General features: G+C 53.9%; 1 protein-coding gene across 1 annotated transcript; it reads right to left on the reverse strand.

Moving 5' to 3' along the window:
* Window positions 1-9,899: 9,899 nt before the first annotated feature.
* On the reverse strand, window positions 9,900-25,015 carry HEATR6 (HEAT repeat containing 6). Its single transcript, XM_053961163.1, has 20 exons — window positions 24,859-25,015; window positions 24,048-24,155; window positions 23,556-23,696; window positions 22,343-22,458; window positions 21,871-21,985; window positions 21,548-21,649; window positions 21,023-21,160; window positions 19,873-20,150; window positions 19,409-19,586; window positions 18,935-19,141; window positions 18,228-18,327; window positions 17,690-18,051; window positions 16,715-16,837; window positions 16,106-16,192; window positions 15,197-15,331; window positions 14,044-14,166; window positions 12,889-13,013; window positions 11,972-12,068; window positions 11,382-11,586; window positions 9,900-10,917 (listed from the first exon to the last, which is right to left on the reverse strand). The coding sequence occupies exons 3-20, from the start codon at window positions 23,691-23,693 to the stop codon at window positions 10,367-10,369; spliced, it is 3,180 nt and encodes a 1,059-aa protein (XP_053817138.1). The 5' UTR covers window positions 23,694-23,696; window positions 24,048-24,155; window positions 24,859-25,015; the 3' UTR covers window positions 9,900-10,366.
* Between the last annotated feature and the right edge of the window lie 2,298 nt (window positions 25,016-27,313).

Genomic DNA, 27,313 nt, shown 5'->3' on the forward strand with positions numbered 1-27,313 from the left:
TTGACCCTTGGCAGCAGTCAGGGCTGGGAGCAGGGAACAGGCTTGGGAAGGGGCAGAGGAAGAGATCCAAGCCGTGCTCTGGGATCTGAACAAAGCCTGCTTCTCCTATCGCTGTGAATGCACCAAGTCCCAAAGATCAACAAATTCACTTAAATCAAAGCAGGCACAAGACAAGCAGCAGCACCACACCCAGAGCAAGGCACAGACGAGCCTGGGACCCTTCAGGGGAAGGCAGATCTGAAACCTCCACTCATCACTGCCCAGCTGCCCAAAGCACTTCCAGTTCCTGCTGCTCTTGGCCGGCACCTGGGTGGTAGCCCCAGCAAAGGCCAACAGCTTTGAACCCAGCGTTCCCAGCCCAGAATCAGATTTTCCAGGGCACCCAGAGTTACCTGCCCATCTCAAAACACACAGAATATCCTGCCAGCCACCAGCACCCATGGCAGACCCCCAAATGCAGCCCCAGAGCCCCTCAGGAGCTCAGCTGCTGGTCCCTGACCCTGCTGGGCATGGATCCCCTCCCAGTTAAACACCCTGGGGAGCTGGGGGCACTTTGGTCCCTGCAGAGCCAGGGAAGGGAAGGGAAGGAAGGGAAGGGAAGGAAGGGAAGGGAAGGGAAGGGAAGGGAAGGGAAGGGAAGGGAAGGGAAGGGAAGGGAAGGGAAGGGAAGGGAAGGGAAGGGAAGGGAAGGGAAGGAAGGGAAGGGAAGGGAAGGGAAGGGAAGGGAAGGGAAGGGAAGGGAAGGGAAGGGAAGGGAAGGGAAGGAAGGGAAGGGAAGGGAAGGGAAGGGAAGGGAAGGGAAGGGAAGGGAAGGAAGGGAAGGGAAGGGAAGGGAAGGGAAGGGAAGGGAAAAGCCCTGCAGCTCGGCAGGGAACAGCCTGTGCCCGCCGGCAGCAGCGGGTGTTGGGAGCTGCTCGGACTGAACAGGCTGAACTGTCCATAAAACCATTCCTGCTCCATGGAACAGGAGCAGCTCAGGGCCAGGATGGCAGCACAGCACCCTCAGAGCCCCCTGCCCTTTGGGGGACAGGGCAGAGCCACGGGCAGAGTGGGATGCTGGGGATCAGGCACCTGCAGGGAGCAGGAAACCTCTCTGTGTGTTGGGAGGGAGGCACACGATGGGTGGGTGAGCACACGATGGCCACACAGGGTTTGTCGTGGGCACACGGCAGCCTGAGCACAACCTAGAGAAGAGAGGACTGAAAAATCCCAAAAAGCCCCTTCCTGGCTCCCAGCCTGGAGCCCTCAGCCCAGCCGAGCAAACTCCCAGCTCTGGTCCCACGTGCTGAGGCTGCACAGGGAGGTGACAGCAGCTCCCTCACACCCGTCTGGCCCCGTGTGAATCCTCGGGGTGAGGGTGAGGGGCCCCCCAGCTCTGCTGTGCCCTGCACCCTAAGGTCTGTAGGGAGCAGGCTACTGGTGAGTGCTCCCCCTGTGCCCGGCTCTCCCACCTCTGAGGGTGGGCACCCGCCCACCAGCTCCCTGCACCCACAGGTGCCCTCATCCTTCACACCACAGCAGGTCCCTGATCACCCCAAATTTCTCCAGATCCCAGGTGATGGAAGAGACACCAAACCGCCCCCCCCGCCGTGGGGCTGAGGGACCGTGCAGGGCCTGTGCCACCCCGGGCAGCCACTCAGTGGCCCCAGGACGTGTCTCACACCCGCCGTGCCCCCGGGCTGCGCTCCCACCGCTGCCCCTCCACAGGCTCCTGCCCAGGGCGGTCTGTGGGAGGCTCTGCAGGTGCCAGGGCAGAGCAGGAGCCGGGCTGAGTGCCCAGACCCCCCGGCACGGGCTGTGACACCCCCGCCCTGCACGGCCTGGGAACAGCCTGGCTCCTGTTCCCAGAAGGTCTCCTGTCCCTTTCAAGTGGGCTGCTGAGCTTTGACTTGGTCTTTGCACAGGCTTCATGGCATCGCATGATAATAATGTTCTGTCACAGTGGGTGACCTGGACCTTGTCCTGTTTCCACACATTTGGAACCACCTGGCTAATGAAGTGGATATCGTTTTCTGGTCCATCTCTCTCACCCCATCGCTCTTCCCCCTTGTTCCACGCCCCGCTCCTCTGAGCGATGTCGGGAGCCTCAGTGCGAGCGGCCTTTTCCCATCGTTGTCCGGCACAGCTCATTAACTCCTCTCAGCAGAAGAGCGTGGTCATTACGGCTCGGGGGGCCGGAGGGTGCCCCGCGGGGCTGGGAGCACATAGTTTCCCAGCCCCAGCCTGGCGGGAGCATCAGCCCGAGCTTTCAGCGGGAGGTGACTGCGGCTGGGAATGCGGGGCGGCTGCCCCGGGAGGGTTTTTTAATCTGAGCATGCTCTGCTCTGCCCTCAACCCTCCGAAGCCACCTGGTTCGCAGCCAGCCCGGCATCGGCCGGCAGCTCCCAGGGCTGGAATGGCCTCACCTCCCGCTCGCCATCATCTCAGAGACTCCAGGCACCAAACCAGCAGCCCATCCCTTCGCACTCTCCACAAGGAGGGAAAAAACCATCCCGCTGCACCCGCCCGGTCCGGGCAATTCCTTACCCGCGGCCACATCCTCCTCCATCACCTGAGAGGGGCCAGCAGGGATTGCCCTGAGCCGGGCTGCAGCTCCCACCTGGCAGCCGAGCCATGGGTGCCAGCCGTGGGTACTAGCAGTGGGTGCAGCAGTGGGTGCCAGCAGTGGGTGCCAGCAGTGGGTACCAGCAGTGGGTGCTAGCAGTGGGTGCCAGCCATGGGTGCCAGCCGTGGGTACCAGCAGTGGGTGCCAGCCATGGGTGCCAGCCGTGGGTGCCAGCAGTGGGTGCCAGCAGTGGGTGCCAGCAGTGGGTGCCAGCAGTGGGTGCCAGCAGTGGGTGCCAGCAGTGGGTACCAGCAGTGGGTGCCAGCAGTGGGTGCCAGCCGTGGGTGCCAGCAGTGGGTGCCAGCAGTGGGTGCCAGCAGTGGGTGCCAGCAGTGGGTACCAGCAGTGGGTGCCAGCAGTGGGTGCCAGCAGTGGGTACCAGCAGTGGGTGCCAGCAGTGGGTACCAGCAGTGGGTGCCAGCAGTGGGTGCTAGCAGTGGGTACCAGCAGTGGGTGCCAGCAGTGGGTACCAGCAGTGGGTGCCAGCAGTGGGTGCCAGCAGTGGGTGCCAGCCGTCACCGCGGGGTCAGCCCCGGGCACGGCTCACGGCACGGGGACTTTGGCCCTGGCACAGCACGGCAGAGCAGCCAGGAGCCAGGGCACCCCCCTGTCCTGGCTGTGGCGGCCTCGTGCCCCCCGGCACCAGGCAGAGTGGGGACACAGGAGCCACTGGTGGGACTTTTCCTGCGAGCCACCAGGGCGGGCGCGGCGCCGGGGGATTTCTGCCACGGGCGCGTTTGCGCATTTCGTATCTGCCTCTCGCTTCTTCCTCACAGTTTGTTTCATTTAACGCCTGAGCGCTCTGACCTCGCGGGCAGTGGGCAAGAGTTCCCACCAAAGCAGGCCATTAAACCCCCTCACGGAGATTTTTTTTTTTTTTTTTTTTTCTCCTCTGCCCCCACTTGCGCTGAGATTTTCGCATTCCCGGCCTGCCCGCGCCTCCCCCACACGAGGTGATGTAATGTTTTGAGCCTCCTCCCATCCCCACCTTTATTAAATATGACCCGCGGCTGATCCCCGCGCGGGGCGAAGGGAAGCTGTGGTTTCGGGAGGGGTCAGACATGAAAGGAAGAGCTGCCCGCCCCGCGCGGGGCTCGCTCGCCAGGGCCACGGGGAGCCCTCCTGCCCACCACCCCGACACCCACGGCCTCCAACACCACAGAGGTGCCACTTTCACCCTGCAGGGAAGTCGGGTCTGTTGGCATGTTTGTTTAGGATGCAAATTACCTTTTTTTGCTTGTCTTCTCCCTCCCAGATCATGGACGCAGCCTTGGCTCTCCCTCTGCAGAGCTTCTGGAAGAGAGGCTCAGCCCTAGGGTGCCTCACCTGTGGGCTGAGCCCTGCTGTCCCTGTGCCCTGCAGTCCCCAGCACAGAGACCCCACTGACACCCTACGGATGCCCCATCACGGGCTGTGCTGCACAACCCACTCATCTCCCAGGGAAGGGACGTGTCCCAGCTGTCACCAAGCTACAGAGGGACGCTGTGGTGTGGAGACGACTCCTCTTCCACCTGTGTGCCCCCTGCTCCAAGCACAGCAAACATGAACCTGGGCATCACCCAGGAAGAGATGCCCTGGGGCTCAGGGATGGATTGAAGGGATGGGCTGAAGGGCATGGATTTATCCCCAGTCTGGTGTCCACCGTGTCTGGTTTCAGCCCACAGGAGCGCTCGGGCAGGGCTGGCACCGGGTGGGCTGTGCTGGCAGCAGTGTCAGCACCAGGGACACAATGGGGAACCTCCACGTTGCCCCTCCAGCCACGTGGGTGCACCCATAGCTGGGGACATGCATCCCCCTGGGGACATCCATCACCCCGGTGCCCTCACCCAGAGCCCCGCACGTCCACCTGGCAGAGGTGGAGGAGACAAGAGAGAAGCTGGGACTGGCCCGTGGGGGGACAGGAGCCACCCAGGACCTGCTGGGACAGGGCGCAGGGTGGGCAGGAGGACACCCAGCAGCAGCGTTTGTCTGTCACACTGATAATTAATGTTTCTCCCCTACACTTTGCAAATAACTCGCGACTCTCTTTGTCTGGTGATAAATGGCCCCTTTGAAGTTCTCCTTTCTCAAAAGCAAAGCAAAGAAACACTTTCATAATCTGTCTTCACCTCCCGTCCTGTGCCGGGGCTCTGCTGCTCTGGGGGGGCACAGGGGGTCTGCTGGCCCCTCACCTGCAGGGGCCAGCCCTCTGGGGCTGCTTGGTGTCCCTTTGCTCTGCCAAGGGACAGGCAGTGGGGTCAGGACCACCTCAGCTCGTCCCCTGCCCATGGCCATGACAATGTGTCCTTCTGCACTGGTGGCCTTCCCAGCAGCGTGCCCCCACTCTGGGCCCTCCCAAAACCCCAGACCCCTCGTTTTCGGAGCCTGGGGGCTTCTTTCAGCCTCGCCAGGTCCTGAGCTGGAGGGGAGGGCTGGGGCTGGGCAGGCGTGGGGAGCAGGGACCCGCTGCAGGGCTGTTGGGGCTGCAGGGGTGCGGACGTGACCCAGCACCCACCGTGAGCCACACTCACATCCCCCTGCAGCTCCAGCTCACGCTCAGGTTCTGCTTCGCTGCCACAGCAAAACAAGTTCTGCTGGGCTATAAAAAGGCGCTGGAAGCAGGGCAGGCCAGGAGAGGGTCGGAATCCATGCCAGAGCTCTTGAGGTTGTCACTGGCTTACGTGTCAGGGCAAACAATGCTATCTGCCCGTGGGATCGCGGCACAAGGAACACCACAACAGCGGCCCAAACCCCAAACACGGGGTCACGGGGCAGAGCCGGGCAGGCAGAGGGTCCCCGAGCAGAGCCGGGCTGCCCCGTGCCCGCGGGCACCATCCCACGCCTGGCTGTGCCCCATGGCCAGCGTGGCACTGGCCCTGTGGCCCCTCCCGTTGCACCCCGATCCCGGCGCCGGGCAGGGTGGCCCTGCTGGCCACTGTGTCCCCAGAGGGGCAGGCATTGCACAGATGCCATTCTGCTTTGCCGCGTGTCCTCTGACTCTTTATTAATTTTAAGACAAAGCGGAGGGAAGCGAGCTGGAACCAGCGCGGAGGTGGGGTTGTTTTCTGGGAAAACAAAAGCACCGTGGCCGGTGCCAAGGACCAGGGGATGCTCAGGGCTGGAGGAGCTCCCTGAGGACAGGAGTCCCAAATGTGGGCCAGCTTCAGTGCAAGTCCCAGTTGCACTACAGGGAGGCCCAACCCAAAACCCGGCCAGCCCCACACCCTACGTGTCACCCCATGACCATTGCCATGTGTCACCTGCCCCTTCGTGTGACAATGGTGGCACCAGACATGCTCTGTGCAGGGCGTCCCCACTGCTGGCTCCCCGGGCTGAGGGCAAGAGCTGCCACAAAGGAACCAGAGAAATTCAAAAGGTCCCAAGAAAAGTAAAATCCAACTCTCCACGAGGAAATGCTGCGGGAGGCTGGCAACAACTTCCCACCTGTGGCAAGGGCCCCGCAATGGGCGCAGCCCAGCTCACCCCAGCCCCTGTTGCAGGTGAGACCCCCACTCCAAGCACATTTCCCTGCACCGGGTGCCCTCCCTGGGAGGGTCCAGCCCCGGCCCCCGGCAGGGTCCCCACCGGGCCGTGGGGGGAGCCGGGAGGGCAAAACTCAAAAGCAAATTGCGGGAGTCAATGGTGCGGAGCCGCGGGCGGCCTCAGCGGCTGCCGTGTGACTTTGATTCCCCTATCATAACCCCGAATTAAAAATTCAAGCAATTACTTGCATGGCTTCCCCCCGATTAGGCTGGGCCTCGCGTTCATTAATGCGGGCGCACAGAGAAAAGCCATTAGGGCGGCTGGTGGGGACGGTTTCGCTGAGAACAGTTCCGCTCCAGGAAGGAGCTGGGCCAAAGCCGAATTTCACACATCTCCGAGGCCGCCCAAGCACGGCCGGGGCCCTGAAAGCCGCCTTTGTGCCTGGGATGGGTCCCCACGGGATGGGTGGCACGCAGAAGGGCATCGCCTGGGCAGGCTGCTGGTAAAAGCGTCGGCAGCGGCGAGGGGACTGACCCGAGGCACGGCGATGTTTCTGGCAGCACCGAGCCGGGCGCCCCCCAAAATATTTACCCGGCCCAACCCCAGCGGTGTGGCAGTGCACAGGGGCTCACAGCAGGAGCGGGGCTGGTGGTTGAATCACCCAGCCCATCACAGCTCCCTGCACGAGCAAGATGTGGCAAGCCTCCCACCCGGCCAGCCCGGGTTTATGAGCAAATTTCAAGTTCCACATAGTTTTCCCTCCCATTCCAGTGCAAATGTTTTCCCTGCTGCTCCAGGAGAGGGGATTGGGGACGTCACCTGCCCAGGTTGTGCTCCCTGTGCCCCCACGGGAACCCCCCCACCCTGCAGCTGCCAGCGTGCCAGCGTGCCGAGCGTGCCCCTGCTCCACCGCTGGGCCATCAAGGAAATCTGCTGGACTGAAAAAATACCAGCACGTCTAGACTGAAATACCAGTCTGGGCTCCCGGGGAGCCAGAGGACCCCCCCCGGAGCAGCGTGGGCTCCCTTTTCCCGGGGGTGGCACAGGAAGGCACGACCCCAGGGACAATCCTGCTCCCCGGGGCTCTCCAAGCCCCTTCAGAATCTCTGTCCCCATCCCCAGCTGGCGCTGCGGTGCCCAGAGCCCTGGGGTGCCCACGGTTTTCTTTCACACTCCTTCCCCCCCTGCCCACACCCTTCCTGCTGGGATCCCTCCTGCCACAGGCTTTAGCCCCCGGGAAGAGCGTGGTGACAGCCAGGTCAGGCCACCGAGGGTCGGGCTGTGCCCAAATCCCCTCGCCGGCCGCCGCCTCCTCCGAGCTGCCTGCTCCATCCATCAGCGGCGACCCCGGAGCCGCCCGAGAGGGAGCGCCGGGAGGTTGCAGAGGGGAGAAAAGGAAAACAGACAGGATAAAAATCACCGAATTAGCGGGTCCCAGGGAGGGACGGCCGGCGAGATAGCGCGGGGCCATTTTTTATGGCAGAGACAGCAGGCATGAACTGAGGATCAGCCTCTTCCCTTTGACCCCGCCACTGGAAGTCACCCCTGCCTCCGCCGCCGCATCGCTCACGGGCCGGTGTCACTGACACCGCAGTCACGGCCCCGGCAGGCTGCACCCGCATCCCCGGGGCCAGAGCCGCCGGCCGCGCCCGCGGCAGCGCACCGGGAGGGAAAACGCTCCGTTTGTCCCACGGGGAACGCGCCGTGCCCGCACCCGCTCGGACCCGGGCCGCGGCCGGGCCGGGGGCCCCGCGGGACATCCGCGGCGTGCTGGGGCTGGGGGCACCCGTGTCCTGTCGGGGGACCCCCGGGCACCCCGCGACAGCACCGAGGGGACAACCAGGACCCCACCGAGGGGACACGGGCAAGCGGCGCCGCCGCTGTCGCCGTGCCCGGGGACGTGGTGCCACCTCGTGGCCCGGGGACCGGGGCCGCTCCCGGGGCCGCTCCCGGGGCCGGCGGACTCGGCGGCGGCTGCCCGGGGATGCTCAGGGCGCACCAGCCGCAGGGTGGCCGGTAAATCACTGCCTTTGCTCCCCGGTCAGAGAGACAGTTGTTGGCGGGAAGGGGAAAAAATGAATTAAAAAATAAAACTACCAATCAAAGTAGCTGCGGTGTTTTAACAGCCCCCAGGGAGGCTGTGAGTGACCCGCTCTGGCTGCTCCTTGCCCAGGGCACAGCTCATCACCGCAGGTGTCCCCGGGGGCACCCGCGGGGCTGCAGGTGGGCGACCAGCCCAGGCTGCTCGGCACAGGAGACATGGCCGGGCTGCCATCGGGCCGGGCACTAAAGCCCTTTTGTTTTCCCCACCCAGTGACCCCGCAGAAGAACAGGCGGATTGTCTTTCAAACGGAGCCGATGTGGAGCTGAATGTCCCTTGCCACCTTGGCTATAAATCATCCTGCATGTGATAAGGTAATTACCTTCTCCTTGGAACTATTCATAGGAAAACCTATAAAGGGCCTGGCTTGTAAACACAACAATAAAGAGGCAGTACAATAAAACCTTGGCCAGGGTGGGGAAGGTGCTGCCTTTCCCCGGCCCCGAGCACCTCGTGCCCCACCAGGCCCTGGAGGACAGAGGCTGCAGCCAGCCCCGTGGCTCTCACTGCCAGCCAGGGGTGGCACAGGGCACAATTTGTCCCCAGAGGGTCAGCAAAGGGTGATGCCCTATTGGGAATGACAGCAGCTCCCATCTGCTTCCTGGGGTGCACAAAACCAGAGATTTCTCCGTTCAGAGAACAGCCCGACAGTGGATGGGGCTGCTGGAGCACACTCAGCTCAGGTACACCCTGCTCCCGAGTCCCACAGCTGCCTCAGCACCAGCATTCCAGCTGGTACAGGATGGAGGCAGTTCTAGAGATGTCAGCAACTTTGGGAAAGAAACCCAGGCAAAGTTGTGCTTTCAGTGGCTGTGGGACAGATTTCGCCCCAAGGCAGTGGAGAAACACAGGCTTGGTTCAGGTGTGGGAGCTCAAAGATGGGATCAGCTACAGCTGCAGCAGGCAGAGAGGAAAGGAGCAAGTGAAGCTGAAGTGCAAATGCATCACTTGAAGCAGAGCCAGGACAGGCCCAGCAAGGATGCTCAGCTCTGCCTCCATCCCAGGGTTTCCAGCCTGACCACACACACGGGGCTGGTACAGCAGGAGACATCCCTGGCAGAGATCTGGCCCCATCCATCCATCCATCCATCCATCCATCCATCCATCCATCCATCCATCCATCCATCCATCCATCCATCCATCCATCCCCTGAAAAAGGCTCCATGGCTCCAGGAAGTTTTGGATACTCTCAGCACTTGAGGCCTGCTGAAACCAGCGGCGAGGGTGGGAGAACAAAGCAGATGAATTTTGTATCCCCCAGAGGTTTTACGACAGGCAGGGCTTGCCCTGAGCTCTGTTCAAACATCCAGCCCAGGGTTAGGACAGCAGGCACTTAACTCTGAGAGCCCCAGAGCCCTGCTCATTCCTGGAGGTGCTGATTTGTCCCCAGCAACATCAGAGAGCTCAGCACTCCCCCGGCTATCAGCAGAGTAAGCACAGAGCAAACACTGAGTAAGTAACACCAGCGGGAAGGAATGGAAGGGGACAGAACTCCAGAACCAGAAACGAATCCGTGTGCTGTTAGAACACCACTGCACCTCCCACAGAGGTGCCTGGAGAGCCAAAATTCCAGCCTTGGAGAACCTACTTGGAATTTTCTGGCTTAGGCTGCACAGTACCATCCACCTGGAAAGAAGGAATTCTGATTTTTTTTGGAAGACAGGATGAGTGGAGGCAGCAGCTCAGACCAGGCGTACAACACTGGGAACACAGACAGCTGAAGGCAAAGGCTGTTTGCTCTAAGCTATTCTTCAAATATTGGCGGTTTTGGGTTTATTGCAGGAACACAAGAGTGACAACATTTGCAGTGCTCTGAAAAACAAAATTCTTCCAGCCCCCTGCTTTACAAACATGATTCTGGATCCTGCAGCAATAGGAACAAAATGCTTTGAGATAAGCTGAGGGAACAAGCAGCTTTATAAAATACACAGAGGAGGAAAAGGCGTTTGTTTTCCAAGTGGCGACGCTGTGACAGCAAAGTGCACAAACCCCAGGGAGGGCAACGGCAGAGTTCCCCAAACACAGCAATAAAAAATAGCAATAATAAAAAAAAAGAAGTCCTAGAGGCATTATTAATAAAGTCTGAAATAAAATACTTAGTATCAGCAGCAGGAAACTTTTCCTCCGGATGTCCTGTGCAAGGGAACACACCTCAGTGCTCCCTGTGGAAGTTTTGGTCACTGGAATGGGCATTTCCTTCAAGCTTCTGTCAGCTCCGTGGCATTGGTGTGGTGTGTCAGGACATCCTCCAGGTACAGGGACACTCTCACCCTGGCCTTGCCCTGCAGCTCTCTCTCTATGCCACTGAGATGGTCGATGGCTCCCTGCAAGCCTCTCTCCCTCTCCCCCGAGTCCGTGTGCAGCCCTGCCTCGCTCTCCTCGCCCGAGGACCTCAGGTACTGCAGCACGTAGGGTTTGATGGCCTCGCCGTGGTCCCTGAGGCTGCCCCCGATGAGGGGCAGGTCCGTGCTCCTGGCCAGCTGCAGCAGGTGCAGCAGAGCCCGGCAGATCTGGGTCCTGAGGCTGGAGCTGTACTTGAACTCCAGGAAGTCCTCGGTGTCCTCGCTCCTCTGCAGGGCCACCACCAAGGCACTCCAGATTTGGCAGAACTGCTCCGTGGAGCCGTAGCATTCCCTCTTGCTGGGGATGGACAGGGCCATGGCTGACTTGATCCGCACTTTGAAGTTCTTGCAGGACTTGACTACAGAGGAAAGGGCACTGAAAGCTTGCCTGGCCCAAGGAGCCTCTCCTGAAAAAAAAAAAAAAAAAAAAAAAAACACCAAAAAAACCCTTTTTTAATCAGCCAAAATATGCAAAACTATAAATGTCTCTTGAATATTTAATGGGCTGACATTTATTGAATTTACTGTCGTTTAAAAGAGCGAATCAGGGGTTATGAAATGAAATATTAGTTAAAACAGTTAATCTCCTGAAGTTTTACAAGAGGACATTTGGCTTTTATTCACACCTATAATCCCACCCTCACGCTGTTTCCTGACATGACAGATCCAGCTGAACACAGCAGCTACACCTGCACTGGCACTGGCAGGAGCTGAGTCTGTTCCACTGGGGAGAGCCCTGGGAAAGCTGTGGCAGCCAGACTCAGCTCCGTTGGCTTCCCCCCTTCTTCTGCACCCCACTGGCAGCAGAGATGACGATCTGCTCAGCCCCACACGTGCTGAGGCAGCCCGAGGCAGGGGGGCAGGCTCTCACCGAGAGGCAGGGCAGGGTTCTTGAACACGTTCCCCAGCGCGTAGCACGCGTTCCAGCGCACCTTCATGGTGGCCTCGCTGCCCACCGTGGCAATCAGGGCCTGCAGGGACTCCTCCATGGCCTCCCTGAACCTGGGGTTGGCCACGTGGCAGGGCTGCAGGAAATGGAGCACGTTCCCAAGGGCACGGACAGCGTTGCTCTTCACCTGGAACACACAAACACCTCTCCGGTTTTCGGGTTGTTGGCAGGTTTGATTTCAAGCCTGCTGTGAAATCATCTCGGAGCCAGCAAGGAGCACAGCTGGCATCACACTGTGTCTTCCTAAATGCCACCAGAAAGATCATTCTCTGCAAATGGCCACAAACCAAACCAAAAACCTCTGTACTGTGGGAAAGCCCAGTCAAATTCCCTGCAATTCAAACAACACGGGAACCCTCTGAGCACCAGCCCTCTGGGGAGGATGTGAGCTGCAGCTCCCCTCAAACACTGGGGCAGAGACCTAAAGTAACTGGTGCCCTTTTCATTTTCTGTTTTTTTTAATGCAGGATTTAAATCACCAACCCTACCCCCCCCTTTCCCCTGAGCCTTACCTTGTCTCTGTCCTTGGATGCTTCCGTGGCAGACCGTAGCAATTTCAGCAGCAGGAGGTCAGAGAGCTCCTCCTGGAAGCTTTGTCCCATGGTTTCCCTGGCAGGAGAATCACCCTGTGAACACCCAGCTCGGCTGCTCCATCCCCAAAGATGTGACACCACCCTTTATAAAGGCCCATGAACAAACAACCTTCACTCTTTAGAGGGCTAATATGTAAGGCAGACCTTTCTGCATGTGACCACTATGTTTATTAATTTAAAACCAAACTATCAATGCAAGAAAGCTGGTTAGCAATGGTTAAATCTGTAATAAAAAACAGAGGGCAAGGAATTGCTCTGGGGCAATTCTGTAGCAGGAATATATGATAACTATTTTCCTGTTAAAAATGTAACAGTAGGTTGGGCTTCCCTCAGTCTCTGGCTTGAGGAAGGGTTAAATATTTATTAATTTTACTTGTGTTATGTTGAAAGTAAAGGAACCATGTAATTACACCAAGCAACACACAAGAAATGGAAAACTGAAAAGTTTTAAAGAGTCTCTCCTTAGAGTGACAGGACAAGTGGGAATGGCTTCAAACTGAGTAGGTTTAGATCAGATATTAGAAAAAACCTGATCCCTGTGAGGGTACCCAGAGAAGCTGCCCCATCCCTGGAAGTGTCCAGAGCCAGGCTTGACAGGGCTTGGAGCAAGCTGGGATAGTGGAAGGTGCTCCCAGATGGACACAGGATGCTCAAACAGTGTCCCACAGTGGCAGACACACAGCAGAGGGTGGTTAAAAAGAAGGATCCAAGCCAAAATTCAGCTTTTTTTTTTTATGTTAAGTATCACAGAATCACTTTGGTTGGAAAAGGCCTTGCAGAGCATGGAGGGGGACAGGGCAGGGAGGTGCCACCCCAGGGCAGGGTGTGTCACATACATGTTGATGATCAGGGTGTCTGTCAGGTTGCCCAGGGACCAGGCTGCCTTGGCACGGACGTTGGGAGACTTGTCATGGAGGGAATTCAGAATGGCATTTGCTGTGTCTGCCACAAACATCACATCCTGTCAAAGCAAAAACTGCTGCAAAGTTACAGAGTTCTCAAAACACAGGGGATTTTCTTAGTAACACACTCTGGCTTTTCCAGGGAAAATGAGAGAGACACCAGCTCTGTTCACTTAGTTTTCTAGGTGACACCTTCTAATGAGCTCATGGTGCTCTCTGCAGCTTTGCCTGACCTTTAATTAACAGTCCAGGCCTGAATGCTGACCAACTCCACCACTCTTGGGTAGCTGTAGCTGAAAAGCTTCAATGGATTATTTAATTCCATTGGTGATTTAGTTACTTTGGATTTTAACATAATTACATGGACTGCCAACCTTATACCCATCAAATCCCACTCTTAGAGTAATTGCTTCTCCAAACTCCCTGTTGAGCTGCCTGTCTAATCTTCTCTTCTATGGCACATTACATGTGCCTATGGTAAAGGATTTTCTTTCAAAATATTTTGGAATTAAACTCCAAAGTCAGCTACTGCATATTTTTTTATTAAAATCATTCACTTAAAGGTTACGTTGTAGAAACTAATCTTCCAGCTCAGCCAAGCTAAGATGATATTTTGTAGAAAAAAAATCCTTTTTTTTCCCTCCAAATAAGCTTTATTTCTTAGTTTTGAGCAAGACTGAGGGCCTCACATTAAAAACTTGTTGGAATCATAGAATCCTGGAGTTGGAAAAGACCTCAAAGATCGAGTCCAACACCAAACTCCCCAGAGCACTGTACAGCTGCTCCCTTCATCCCAGCTCCTCCTCACCTCTTGCAGCTCCTCTGTGCCAATCTACCCACTCCAGCTTCCATCCCTGAGAGCCTGGGAAGATCCTGACCTCCCTCCTCTCCCTCTCTGTTCTGCTTCACCTCCCTTAAAGCTGCACTGATTCTGCTGTCACACCAGAGGCAAGAGCAGGTCTGGAGCCAGTAAGGAAAACTCTATGCTACAGGCCAAAAGTAAAGGGAATTAACTGCACACAAATCCATGTTCCACATCTCATGGTTCATTACAGAAGGGCTCAGAAGAAGGGCTGGGCTGGCTCTGACCTGCCTGAGGCACGGGAAGAGGATGTAGACTCCCAGGGCACGGGCAGCAGCAGCTTTCACCAGGGGGTTCTCGCTGTGGTTCAGGCCAAGCAGCAAGGTGACACACAGGATCTGCTGGTCCCCCTGCAAGAGGAGCAGCAGTGGCAGCAGGGGGGCTGAGGAGAGCCCTGTGCCACAGAAATTCCCTGCAACACCCTGTGCCTGAAGGAGCTTCCACTCCGAGCACGCCCTAGATAAAGCGAAGGGAGCAGGGTTCCAGGAGCCCAGCCAGGAAACAGGAATGCTTCCAGCACACAGGATCTCTGCTGTTAGGCAAGACCAAGAAGGAAATCAGAGTGTTAGCTCTCATCCAAAGCTGAAGGAATGGCCCATCAGAGCTAAGTCAGAGAGGATGGGCTGCTCTTGCCCCCCCTCCCTCTCTGCCCCTCCTTGGCCAGGACAGGCAGGCAGGGTGAGCTCAGCCTGGCCAGGTTGTCAGTTCACCAGCCCATGACAGAAGGTCACAGTGGGCACTGACTCGACCCCACTTGGCCACGGGGACAGGACAGGGGATGGGATCAAAGTACAGGGGGATGAAGTACACGCTGTACTTGGAGAATTCCAGAGATACTGCTGGACCAGCAATTCCTGGGCAAATGAGATCTGGCAGAGCACTCCCCAGCGAGGGCACAGTGACACAGAAGGAGCTGCACAATGCAGGGGGGATCCACTGCCAAGGCTTTCATGTTTAAAAGCATATTTCATGTTGCAAAGGGAAAAAAATGCACATGCAAACGGGTGCACAACATCAGGCCCTGGCTATTGGCTCAGCTGGCTCTTCAAAGGATTAATCAGCAGAATAACAATCCCTCAGCCCTCCCTCATGCCATGAAATTCTTGTCCTCCATCTCCTGTGCATCACTGCCAAGGCTGGGGCCAAAAAGCTGCTGTGACCCACAGTTTAATTGTTCTGACAGGCTAATTACTCCCAACATTGCCCTTTCCAGCCTTCAACAGTCACAATGTTCAGAATGAGGGAAAAAAAAAAAAAATTTGGGAAGGTTTCTTTACTTTCTCCTGGCAAGTTTTAAAAGGCTTTACACTACTGTAACCTGGTGGACAAGGACAAAGCCTCAAAGGTCAAACCACCACATTTAAAGGTGTGTTCTCCTACCTGCAGGAGGCTGAAAGCCTCTGGTAAGATAGAGGACAGGGCATCACAGGCACTTGTCTGGAGAGTGGCATGGGGGGAGTTCTGCAGGGTGCCAGGTAAGGGGCCGTTTAACATCATCGTCCAGAAGGTCACAACCTGCAGGAGAAGCAGCCAGGTTTATCTTTTAAACTCAGCAATTAAGCCCAATTTCTTGTCTTAAAGATGATCATCATACTCTGAAATTTAAACTGCATTAAACAGAGTTGCAATCCCACTCCTGATCCACACAGCTGAGTGTTTTCATTTGCCTGACAATTTACATTCATAGCAAATAACAGGAACCTGATGCTACTGAACACATTTCCTGTCTTGTAGGCTCAAAACTTAGCATGAGCCAAAGAAATTTTTAAGCTTGTCTTCTGTTCACAGAAGGAAGACTTAAACAGGCCTGTAATATTAAACTTCTGCAAACTTAGCCAACAAACAGCTCATTAAGTCTTCTAAATTCACATATATTGTGGTTCTGCCCACTCTCTCTGCACTTGGGACCAGCCAGAAAATGTAGGTTGGCTCTTTAACAATGCAAATTCACCAAAATTCTAAAAGTTTTATGCAGCAGTAATGACACACACAAAATCAGTGCTGTTCTTCCAGCTCTCTGAGCTACAGCAGGTTAGCAGAGTTGGGAAGAGGAGAGGCAAAGACACAGGGTTAACATCATGTGAAAGAAATAAACCCCAACACATCTGTCCACAGACAAGAACAACTGCCAAATGACTGCAGGAAGTCTCCAGAAATTGTCCATCCTGGCATCCACAAAGCTGCAGTCTGAGTCCCTTCCTGCCTCCCTGCAATTATTTGTCTGTGTCAGTGCCAGTGACTTTGCAGAGGGCAGGGAAGGAGCTCAGTCAGGTGGAATCTCACACTTACCACGCTGACAGGCACCCTCTGCTCAGGGGCAGTGGGGGAGTCTGGTTTGTGCTGCTGCAGGACACCCGTGCCCAGCTCCTCCAGAAGCTGCAGAGAACAAAAAGCAAGGGGGTTTTCATCAGGGATGACTCAAGGACCATGGAAGTACAGAACCTGCATCTACTCAGCCAGGGAACAAAAATTAAAGAGTCAGTACTGGTTTGGGCTGTTCTGTCCCTGCTAGTACTGGAATTAGAGGAAAAGCCTTTCCTACATAAAGTCTCCAGCAAGCACAGCATAACAAACTACAGCACAAAGAGGAAATCTTTGGGTCACAGAGTCCAGTCCCTGCACCAGCTGATGCTCAGCCAGGGAAGCACCAGTGTTGTGGTCCTTGCACTTCCCAAGCTTCCTGGTGACTCAGCAGAGCAACAAAATTCTGCTGAGACTTCAAGACTGGAAGCTGAAGGTGCATTTCTCGAAGTGTCAGGGTGCTGAATTTCTGTATCACACACACAGATGCTCTGAATATTCATTACCACTCATCTGCATTTGCAAAGCACACAGACAGATAAAACTGACTTGGTAAAACAAAAAAAAAACCAACATTGACGTGTCTCCTGCTCTTACTTTGGCTCCATGAAGCTGAATGGATGGATCCATTTCTTCCATGCATCTGCAAGCCACTTCTCCAAGTCCCAGGAAATAGCTCTGAGCCATAGGGAAATAACCTTTCACAAGAAGAGCCAACACCTAAACACAGACAAAAAAAAAATTCCATTCAGCATTTCTTCCTTCTGTTTACCCAAAATACCCCAACTACACACTGAAATGATGTTAATGGGCTAATCAACCCTGGCACCACATACTGAACTCTGATGTAACAGATACACCTTGCAGCACAACTTCTGGAATACCAGAGCTGATTAAAAGCCTCCCTGTTCCATTACATTGTTCAAAGAAGAGCCACAGAAGCACTATCAGGTAGCAAGACCATGAATTATTTACTGTAAGTGAGGGCTCCTGTAGCCAAAAAAACTGAGAGCAAGACATCCTGTACCTCCTGTAACACTGCTGCTGCATTCTGTGAAGCTGGATTTAACAAGTATTTACTGTTCCAGAAAAAGAGTGAGACTTCTTGGGATGCATGTTACAAAATCTTACCCTCTGCTGTGGCTACATGAATTAAAACAAAGCCAAGCCTCAGCATCCACAGGTACTCCCTGAGTCACTCCATAGCTCCTTGCAGACTGTTCTCTGACTGCAGGGCTCTTTCCCACTGTTTTCCACCAGAACTTTAATTTGGGTTCTGTATGGAGGAGTTTGCACGGGGAAGACTCGCAGTCTGCCAGCACACACCCCCAGATAATACTGAAAAGAATCCTGAAGATAAAGAACCACAGGCAGGTGGACTTGCAGCAGCGGGTTTGCAGCGGCACAGCCACGCTGTGGCCACGGGATCAAAACCTTTCTGCTCGAGTCACAGCAGCTCAGCCCCAGCAAAGGCCTGGGCCTCAATCTCCCTGGGGAAGCAGGGAGCAAAGGGAACCCACAAGTGAGGGAGGCAGCTGGATGGGAGCCAAGCTCCCCGAGCACCCCGAGCACCTGCAGGGCCTCCAGGCGCAGGGGACACGGCTCGTAGACGCTGCACAAGGACGGGAAGCTGGCGTCGCTGTCGGAGCAGGAATCCTCCCTGGGCAGGACGACGAGGGACACACACAGGCGCAGCAGCCAGCAGGGCTCGGGAGGGGCACAGCCTGCAGGACTCTCCTGAGGGCTCTCCCCTGCCCAGGGCACTGCTTTCCTCCACTGCTCGCAGGAGCCGAAGCGCCGAGGGGTCGCGCTGCCGCTGCTGCTCAGCCCCGAGGAGCTGGGCTGCTGCAGGAGCAGCTGCACCTCTGGCAAAGGTGCCTGGACAGAAACGATTGCCCCCAGCAACGTGAGGCTGGAAACTCGAACGTTGACATCTGCAAGAGACAGTGGGGGGAGAAGAAAAAGGAAAAAAAAACCTCACCGACAGCCCAGCATCCTCCCTCAGCAGTTTTCAGACAAGATGGATTATAACATATAAACATCCACTGCTGCTGAATTTTGAATTCTGGAGCACAGAGGAGGGGAGGAATATAGCAGAGAGAATGCAAACCTTTGTGAGAGATGTAGGGCTTGATCTGGTTCCACACCCTGGTAAGCAGCCCGGGTTTCAATCTGTTGTAGGGTGCATTGGAAACCAAGTTTGCAAGGCACTGAAAGAGAGAAAGGTGCTGGTTACAATGTCAGCCTGGCCTCCAACAGGTCTGTTTTTACATTTGTAATTTAGGTCACTCAGGCAGCTCATTATCCGAGGGCATCTGAAAAAACCCCACCCCAATTATCTGCTGGATACAAACTTGGGTTTAATTACTTTGACATGGCATAAAGTCCAAGGAATTTTGATAGCTCATGGAAGGAGCTGTCAATTTGGATTCCAGTTTTAAAGTCAATGTGAGTCTTCAGGATCATTTTACAGGTTCATTCAGCTCCAAAAAGACTAAAAAAAAATGCAGAAAAAAGGACTGTGCTGAAAAGAAACCCCAAGACTCTGGATGGAACTCTGAGGAACCTGGTCTAGTGGAAGGTGTCCCTGTCCACAGCAGGGGATTTGAAACAAGGTGATCTTTAAGGTCCTTTCCAACCCCAACCATTCTGTAATTCCACGATTCTGTAGGATGACTCAATGAGGTGACAAAGGCCTGTTTGTCACCACCACCACCTCACCCCTCAACAGCAATTCTGTGCCATCTTTCTTCAGGACACAATGCAGAGAGCAGTGTCAGCCCTTGGGAGCACGTGGCACATCTGCAGTGCAGGTACCTTGACTATTTGTGTCAGTGTCTGAGAGGAGGACTCTGCCACCAGGGCCAGCAGCAGGCAGCGGTGCAGCTCCCGGATGCTGGAAGCAATGGTGACAGAGAAAGGAGTAAAAGCTCTCTTGTGGTCATTGGCATCTTCAGCCACAGACAGGAACTGCTTAGAACCTTCCAGGAAGGCTGAGAGGACTTGAAGAGCACAGGCACGTGTCTGAAATGATAAAACATTTGTGGTACCTTTTAACACCTCCTTCGAGCAGATGGAGAATTTTAAAATATATGAAATCCTCTCTAGTGAGAGAAAGTTCAACTCCAACTATCTTTTTTTTCATTACTTTAGGCAATATAGAACCAATCCTTTGTTTCCTTAGCCAACGCTTCCTATTTATTTCTTGGGTAGTAGCCAAATACTTACTGAAGGCCAGAGGTGACAACTCCTAAGATTAATGGGGAAAAATAGAACAATTTTTGTACTCACCTTTGGAGAAGGGTCCTTTAGAGCAATAGTCATCAGGGACACAGACTGGGGGCTGCCAATACCAGGGGCATCAGGAACAAATGCTGACCAGTAGCCATAAAGAACTCTCTTTTCTATTGACTTTATAGTGGAGAGGAAACAGGCCAGAGCCCCTTGGCGAACGTTGGCTTGGTAAGACCTTAAACACAAATGAAAAGATTAATGAAAACAGCAGGGACAAGGGATGGGCTCCACCTCTTTCATGTATATTAGTGGCTGGCTGTGAGAGGAAATCTTTTGGACCAAGAGCAGGAAGAGGAAGAACAAATTTACTTCCAAACCAACACAAATTATTGCCCTCCAATTTTCTCGTACCGTCTCATAAATCGAAAGGGAAAGTGATTCCCTCAGCAGTTCTGACTAAGAACAAAGGATGGCGAGGAAGGGTTTTGTGGATCCCACGTTTGCACGTGCACAGCAATCACCTCACTTTGCTCTGTATTCCACCCTCGGTGTCGGAATACTCCGACTCGCTGCTGCTGAAGCGTTTCCAGGGCTGTGAGCTCGGGGGATCCTGCCCAGCACACACGTCTGACACACGAGGCCGAGGCTCCGGGCAGGGGCTGCTCTGCACATCCCCCAGGTGCAATTTCAGCATGTCTGCTCCCAGCACTGACTCATTTCCTGCATCCTCTGAATCTTCTCTTCCTTCTTCCTCAAGCTCTCCCTTCTTTTGTTTCCCTTTGCACTTTTTTCTTCGGCTCTAAGACAAAAAATTGATTTTTCTTAGTCAGTGCTTAACGAATACATAAATGCAGTTACATGTCTCTGCAATACTCTACACACACAGAAACAGTCACTCTTTTAGCATCTGAGTTTTTTAATTCTGCTTATTAGTAGCAACAGTCACAAAATTTCAGAAATACCCAAGAAAACAGTTTATAAGTGAATAGCCTCAAAAACTAACCTTTGACTTCTTCATCAGTAAAGCAAAATATACCCAAGGAAACTTTTAGCTAAAAATCCTATTTCACACAAAAGTGATTAAAGAACAACAAGAAATACTTCTGCAGTTCTTTTAGATTTACGGAAGTTAACACTAACCTTCCTTTTCAGCACCTAAAAAGAAACAAGTCAACATGACTAGATAACCCTATTTTCTCTGATGTCTTTCAGATAATCAGTAATCCAAAGTATTTACATGTTAAAAAATAACCTGTTGAAGGATTGAGCAGAACAGATGAGGCAAGAAATCAGTCTTAAATGAACTTGACTTCCCTAAGAAAGAGTCAAACAATTGTGCAAGTGTTAGGAGAGAAAACGTGACTTATAAAATCAAAAGCTTTGGCAAGTTTGCACGCATCGATCCCGTGCCTGCAGGCCAGGAATTCTTGGCTATGGATGAATAATTGTTGCACAGAGCTTAAATGAGGAAAGCCAAGCCCTGCAGAGCCATTTGTTCCTGTCACCTGAGTTCCCAAAGCAATTTTACTCAGTGCAGAATTTGTAATCATCACCTTTGAAGCAAAGAATTAAATGTCCCACATGCTCGGGACACGAAGAGCCACCAGTATCATGACAGGTGAGACACAACCACAACAAACAGGCTGGAGAATCAGGAGCAGCCCAGCTTACCCCTGTCTGCTTGGAGGTGGCTGGTTCTGCCTGCTCCTGCTTGACAGGTGACCTTTTATCATACTGAGGTAAGGGAGCAGGGTACAGGGCTGTGGGCACCTCTATGCTCAGTCCTGGCAGCCCGTGGAACATGCATTTCTGCAACAGGAACACAAAGGTTAGCGTGCTGTCCCTTTCTCATGCACAGATTTATTGAATTCACCCATTTTCAGCTTCCCCCGGGTGCTGCCTCTCACATATATAAGGCTATGCAACATCTGAAATCCATCTACATGTAGAAGGATTTCAAGTAGGTCCAAAAAAACCCCCAAGCCTCCCATCTTCCTCTCACATTCTGCAGTGGGAAGTGCAGTGAAGATGCTGTGAGAGAAACTCAATATATTTTTCTTTAACATCTCACACTCCATTTCCCCTCATGCTCAGGCTTCTCTGCTCCCTTTTGCTCATCTTCTACTGTTTCCCACTTAACAGCACCTGGAACCTCCCAGTGTCTGCCTCTTCCTCCAGGTGGATTTAAGGATTTACCTTTAACACTGCCAGAAGAGCTCCAATTTGGTCAGTTTGCATCAGTTTCATCTTCCCACCATTGAGAAGTGACTGGACACCTTTCAGTGCACTTTGCAGTAACTGAAAACAAAGAATTATTTACTTTTCCTTCCCAAAATGCTGCAGGTTCACATCTTTCAAGTAACTTTCTAGGCAGTTTCAGTTTTGCTCAATTGGGACAGTAATATGATAAATTATAGACTAATAAAGCAAAGTCTTAATTGACAACATTCCAAATTCCATATATTCCAGCAGCACAATCTCCTAATTAGAGTATTTTAGACAATTAGACTCACACTTACCATGCAAAAAGTGATGTCATCCACATCAGTGGTTTTTGAAGACTGCAGAACACTCAGGAAAGTTTGAAAACAGACAATTCTGTAGGACTCCTCCAGGTACGGCTGTCCAGGGACACTAAAATTAGAGCAGGAGGAGATACGAGGTTGCTTTGCAGTGTGTCCATAGGTTCATAAAGTTGCACAAAGTCCCACCCAAGCCCTCTGTTAGCCTGCAGAGCCCCAGCTGGATGGATGGCTGATGGAAAGGGGCCAGCTCTACCATTCAGAGAACAAAATGAAACCTTCTGCATGAAAAACCAGACAGCACAACAGCTTTTCTTTCCTTCCCTGTAACATTATTTCTGGAAGACTGAGAGTTTATGGTTTTATGCACAGATGAAGCTCTGCATTTCAAATTCATGCACCTACACCTTGCTGGCCCTGTGCTGGCAGATGTGCACTTTCTGACCCACCTGAAAAGGCTGGTACACACCTGAGACACAGGTTTGCCATGCTGCGCACAGCTGCCCTCCTGAGCTCCACCTCTGGCTGGGCAGGGTCACTGAACTGCAGCAGGAGCCCAGCCTTGCCCAGCAGATCCGGGAGATACTGAAAACAAACCAGCAAAAGCCATTAGGGGTCAGTGCTCCTCCCTCAGCCTCCTGGGTCTCGTGTTTGGGGGACAGACATCATGGGAGGTGGCTGGAGCCTGGCTGGACATCAGGTGCCCACCAAAACTGCCCCTCAGATGGGCAGGGGAGAGAAAACATAAGGCTCATGAGTTGAGACAAGGACAAGGAAAGGTCACCCACTGATAACCATCATGGGCAGAGCAGACCTGACTTAGTGAAATTAGTTGAAATCATTACCAACAAAAAACGAAGCACGATAACGAGAAGTAAAACAAACGCTAAAAATTCTCAGCTGCAATTTCAGATTCTGGAGACAGATTTATGTTTAGAAAAAACAGCCTGAAAACCTTAAGTCCTCTTATTTTGTATTAAGAAAGGACAGAGATGAGCACAGTTCAGCTGAGTCCCAGTTTAAGCTCTCTTCCCAGACAAGAAGCTAAGCTAGGAACAACTGCTGCACCAAACTGCTGCCACTACATGGGCTACAAGCCCACACAAGCTGGCAGCTCCCAAACTGTGAGCATCACCACCCCATGCTCAGCCCAACAGCAGAGACTGCTCTGCAAGCTGCCACGAGCTGCTGACAGCGGGAGGATTCAGCATTTCAAACGCTGCCAGCTGCAGCAACAAGGAGCTTCACACAGGACTGAGACCCGAGAGCCGCTGCTGTGAAACGGCGCCGGGCGAAAGCCCTGATCTGGTTACAGGATGGATTTCAGCATCCTCAGTGGAGCCTGCCTGGGGAGTTTTGTGCAATTTCAACCTCCCCGTGGCCTTCCTGCCTGAGGCACAGGGTGGTTGGTCTGCAGGCTAAGCCTGTGCCCTTATTTAATGGTGATCTCAACAGCTGCAGCCTGCAGGTACAGAGTATTCCACATGGGAATAATAATTATTAATAAATACAACTGAAATTCCCATGAATATCAACCACTATTTAAATGGGATTTCATCTTAGCATGAAAGGTAACACAATTTGAGAACTTTTTTATTCTTTCTCTCAGGAAAAAAGATAAAGTACAAACAGCAGTGGTGCAAATACTTTTGTTGTTACTTTCTCTCTGTTTGTAAACTCACCTTCTGACACTTGGGCCCATTGTTGTAAACAAGAGCTGCTAAGGCCTGCAGAATTTCAACATGTGTCCAGGAGCTGCACTGCCTCAGAGCAGAGATGCAGTAGGAGAGAAGGAAATTCAAGTTCTGCTCATCAACCATCACCTGCGTAACAGAAAAGGTTCAAGATAAACATCATCTTGTACTGCTGCAGTCAATAAACCCTGAGAAACTGCTCACAGGTTTGGGTGATCTGGCTGTTAAAACACACCAGCAGAGATCACACCTGACCAGAAATGGATAAATCTGTACAAGACTATTTCCCATGGTGAATCACTTCTGACTGAGAGGTGGTTTTATGAGGAACCATGCTAAAACCAGATCAGAGCCTCAGCTACCCAAAAATAAGTAATACAGTGAAAATCCAAGAAACTCTGCCTGAAGGTTGGCTCCACAGCCCTGGAAAAAGACAGAGTTCCACTGGCTTTTTGAGGGACATGACCAAACTCTTCCTACCTGATATCTGTTGAGTAAGTGATGGATAAGCTGACAGACTTTGCTGACGAGATGTTCCTGATCAAGGGGAACCAACTGACAGGCTTGGACAAGCACAGCACAAACATCCTGGAAGAGAAAGGCTCAGTTTATTATTTAGGGACTACAAAGACAGCAATAATGGCTCAAGAAAAATACCAAGTTAGATCAAGGAATAGAAGAGTACTGTCCAAAAATCAATTCATTCCAAAGTGCAAAGTAAGCCTGCTTTGGAAATAAAATTAAGAAAAACCAGTGTGATAATTAAGTCTGTTGCCAATGGAGCAGCATCCATGCTGCTCATCTAGACTGCTCAGCCTTCAAGGGCTTGCTTTAAAGTTTAAAAAATATTATTTTTCCAACTATAGAACTATAAAAATTGCCGAGGCCCACAGTCCCGCCCGCTGATGTCACCCACGTCTCCACCCGGCAGCGCTTTGGCACGGGGCAGCAGAGCTCAGAGGCACCGGGGAGCCGGAGGAGGGCCCGGGGGGGGAAGATTTGCGGGAACATCCCGCCCGCAGCGGGGGGAAGGTGGGCTGGAAGCCTGGGGGACACGGCGGTGGGCACGGCGGGGCAAAGCCGCACCACGCCGTGCCCACAGCGGCCCTGCCCAGCCCGCCACACGTGCGCTCCGACACGGCACGGCCGCCTCCTCCTCATCCTCATCCTCATCCTCCTCCTCCTCCTCATCCTCCTCCTCCTCCTCATCCTCATCCTCCTCGTCCTCCTCGTCCCCGCGCGGACACAGCCGCGGAGCCGCCCCAGTGCCCGCGCCCCATCCCCGCGGTACCTGCGGGCCGGGCGCGGCCGCGGGCTCGGGCCCGCAGCTCTCGGAGATGAGCTGGTCGAAGAGCAGGTGAAGCTCCGTGCGGCGGCCGCCGTCGGGCCGGGCCCGCAGCGCTCCCAGCCGCGCCAGGCAGCGCCGCAGCGACCCGGCCGGGCCCGGCTCCGCCATGGCCTGCGCCCCGCCCCGCCGCTATGGCAACCGGAGCCCTTCCGGGGCGGCTACGGCGGCGCTGAGGGCCGGGCAGGGCCCGCGGCAGGGCCCGCGGCAGGTGGCGGTGCCCGCCCGCCTGTGGGACAGCCCGGCGCTGTGCGGGAGCAACAGCGAGTGTTGGAGGAGTCTGGAGGGCGGCACGGCCCCTCCAGAGCATCGCGGCGCTGCCAAGGCCGTCACTGAGCCGCGTCCCCAGGTGCCACATCCGCGCTGCTGTTGAGTCCCCCCCGCCAGGGATGGGGACGCCACGCGTGGGCAGCGTGTCGTTCCACGGAGAAATTTTCCCGGTGTCCAGTCTGAGCCTCGCGTGGTGTGGAGGATGTGATGGCTGTAAGGCAAAATGAGGGCTGCCGTGCTGTAAGAGGCCGCTCCTGTGCCATGGCCCTGTCCCAGCCCTGGCCGTACCCAGTCCAGGCCAGACACAGGGCGTGCTGCCATCCCCAGCACTGGGGACATGGGACCAGCGGCTGTGAGCAGGAACCGGCTCCCCGTCAGGGGATGGGATCTGCATCTCAGCGGCACGGACACCTCGCTGACAGGTAACAGCAAATGAACAGCTGGGCTCCCGGCACTGCCTGTGAACAGGGTCGGGGAGAGCAGCCGAGGCCTGGAAAGCCCTGGCTGATGGGGACATTCACCCCACCAGGGCTCAGCCAAGTGCTCCTGCCTTGCTGCACACGGACTGCTGCCAACACTGGATCCACATCACCTGGGAAGGAACGGGGGGACTCCAGGGCCAGGACACGGCGCTTTCCGTGTCACATCCAGGCAAAGCCTTACCTCTGGTTTACCCTCCTTCCATTTCCTTATCACACCGACCACCTTGAGTAAGAAAAGTACGTTCTGTTCCACCAGTGCCATGGCCTTGGTGTCCTTCTGTGCCCTGGGCTGCCTGGTTCTGGGTAATTGCTCTGCTCCTTCCCTTCACCGTTCCATTTGTCCTGTGCTGTTTGTTCCTCAAAAGTCCCTAAAGATCTCTGAGGTAGGCACAGGGAAACACAGCACAGAGACAGCCCCAGGCACGTTATTACTGTGCGGGGATGATTTTCATAGAATGACAGAATATCCTGTGTTGGAAGGGACCCACAAGGATCATCAGAGTCCTGAGAGATTTTAGGGAGCTCTGTGCCAGCCTAGCCCGGACATTGCTCCAGGGAGAGCAGCTGCTTGAGGTCCTGTGAGTGTTCTGGGAGGCAGTGTGTGAAAAAGTGATGTGGCCACTTTCACTATTGATCTGAGATTTCAAACTCAGGAATGTCAGTGTTGCCTCCCCAACTTCTCTACTCTGCATAAATTCCTACCAAACCCACACTCAGGGATCTTTTTTCAGTTTTGTTTCTTTTGTCACCATTTTATTTTGTGGTTTATTTTTTAAAAAAACTTATTAATACATATTTAAAGCTACTTTTCTTATTTTCACCTTTTTTTTTTTTAATGGTGCTGAACTGTGCATTCTGACAGCAGCCCCTGCTTTGTGAGGCCCCAATAAATCCATGACTGACAGCGTCCCATGGGTTGTAAAGCAACAAAAGCAGCTGAGAGCTGGGTAAGGGCACTGTGGCTTTGGGGAATAACTCCACTGAAGCCAGTGATGTTACACCAAGGTACATTTTGCCAGTGCCTGGCAATATTCCGGGTTTACTCACCCCTCCAAATCCCCCAACTGCAGCATTCAGCAGTGGCCAGGAGGGAAAATAGCACAAGTCCTCCACTGTTAAACGTGCACTGCTACTATCATGCAAATCCATCTGGTTCAGCAGCTCTAAGCAGACTTCAAAGGCCTGAGAAGTCATTAGAATCACAGTTCAAAGAAAAAAGTGAGCAGCTGGTCTAGGCCATCTGGTAGGGGACATAAAATGGTCTCTTTCTTCTCCAGTCAGTCTATGAAATTTTCATTAATTGTAGGAACATCTTCCAACATTAACCGACATCATATTGTTAAAAATGTAAGTCTTAATAAATCATCAAAACTGATGTCTTAGGGAAGCAAGGAAGCTGCAGTCTGCTGGGGTCTTCCCTCGGCAGTAAGACACCAGGCCATAATTACAATTTTAAGTTGGTGTTTTCAAAGCAAATTAGTGGAAATTAGATTCCTCAGCTCCTTTGAAGGCCTCAGGGAAGAATGTGGACAGGGTGGTTCCCTAGGCTGCAGAGGAATCTCCTTTTGTATTGATTTCAGGAGCCACTTCTGGCTTTAAAATGTGGAGGAAGTGTCCTCCCTGGGCCGCGTGCTTGGGCTGGATCCCAG

The sequence above is a fragment of the Vidua chalybeata genome, chromosome 20, assembly GCF_026979565.1.
Source record: "Vidua chalybeata isolate OUT-0048 chromosome 20, bVidCha1 merged haplotype, whole genome shotgun sequence".
Classification (NCBI taxonomy): Eukaryota; Metazoa; Chordata; class Aves; order Passeriformes; family Viduidae; genus Vidua; species Vidua chalybeata.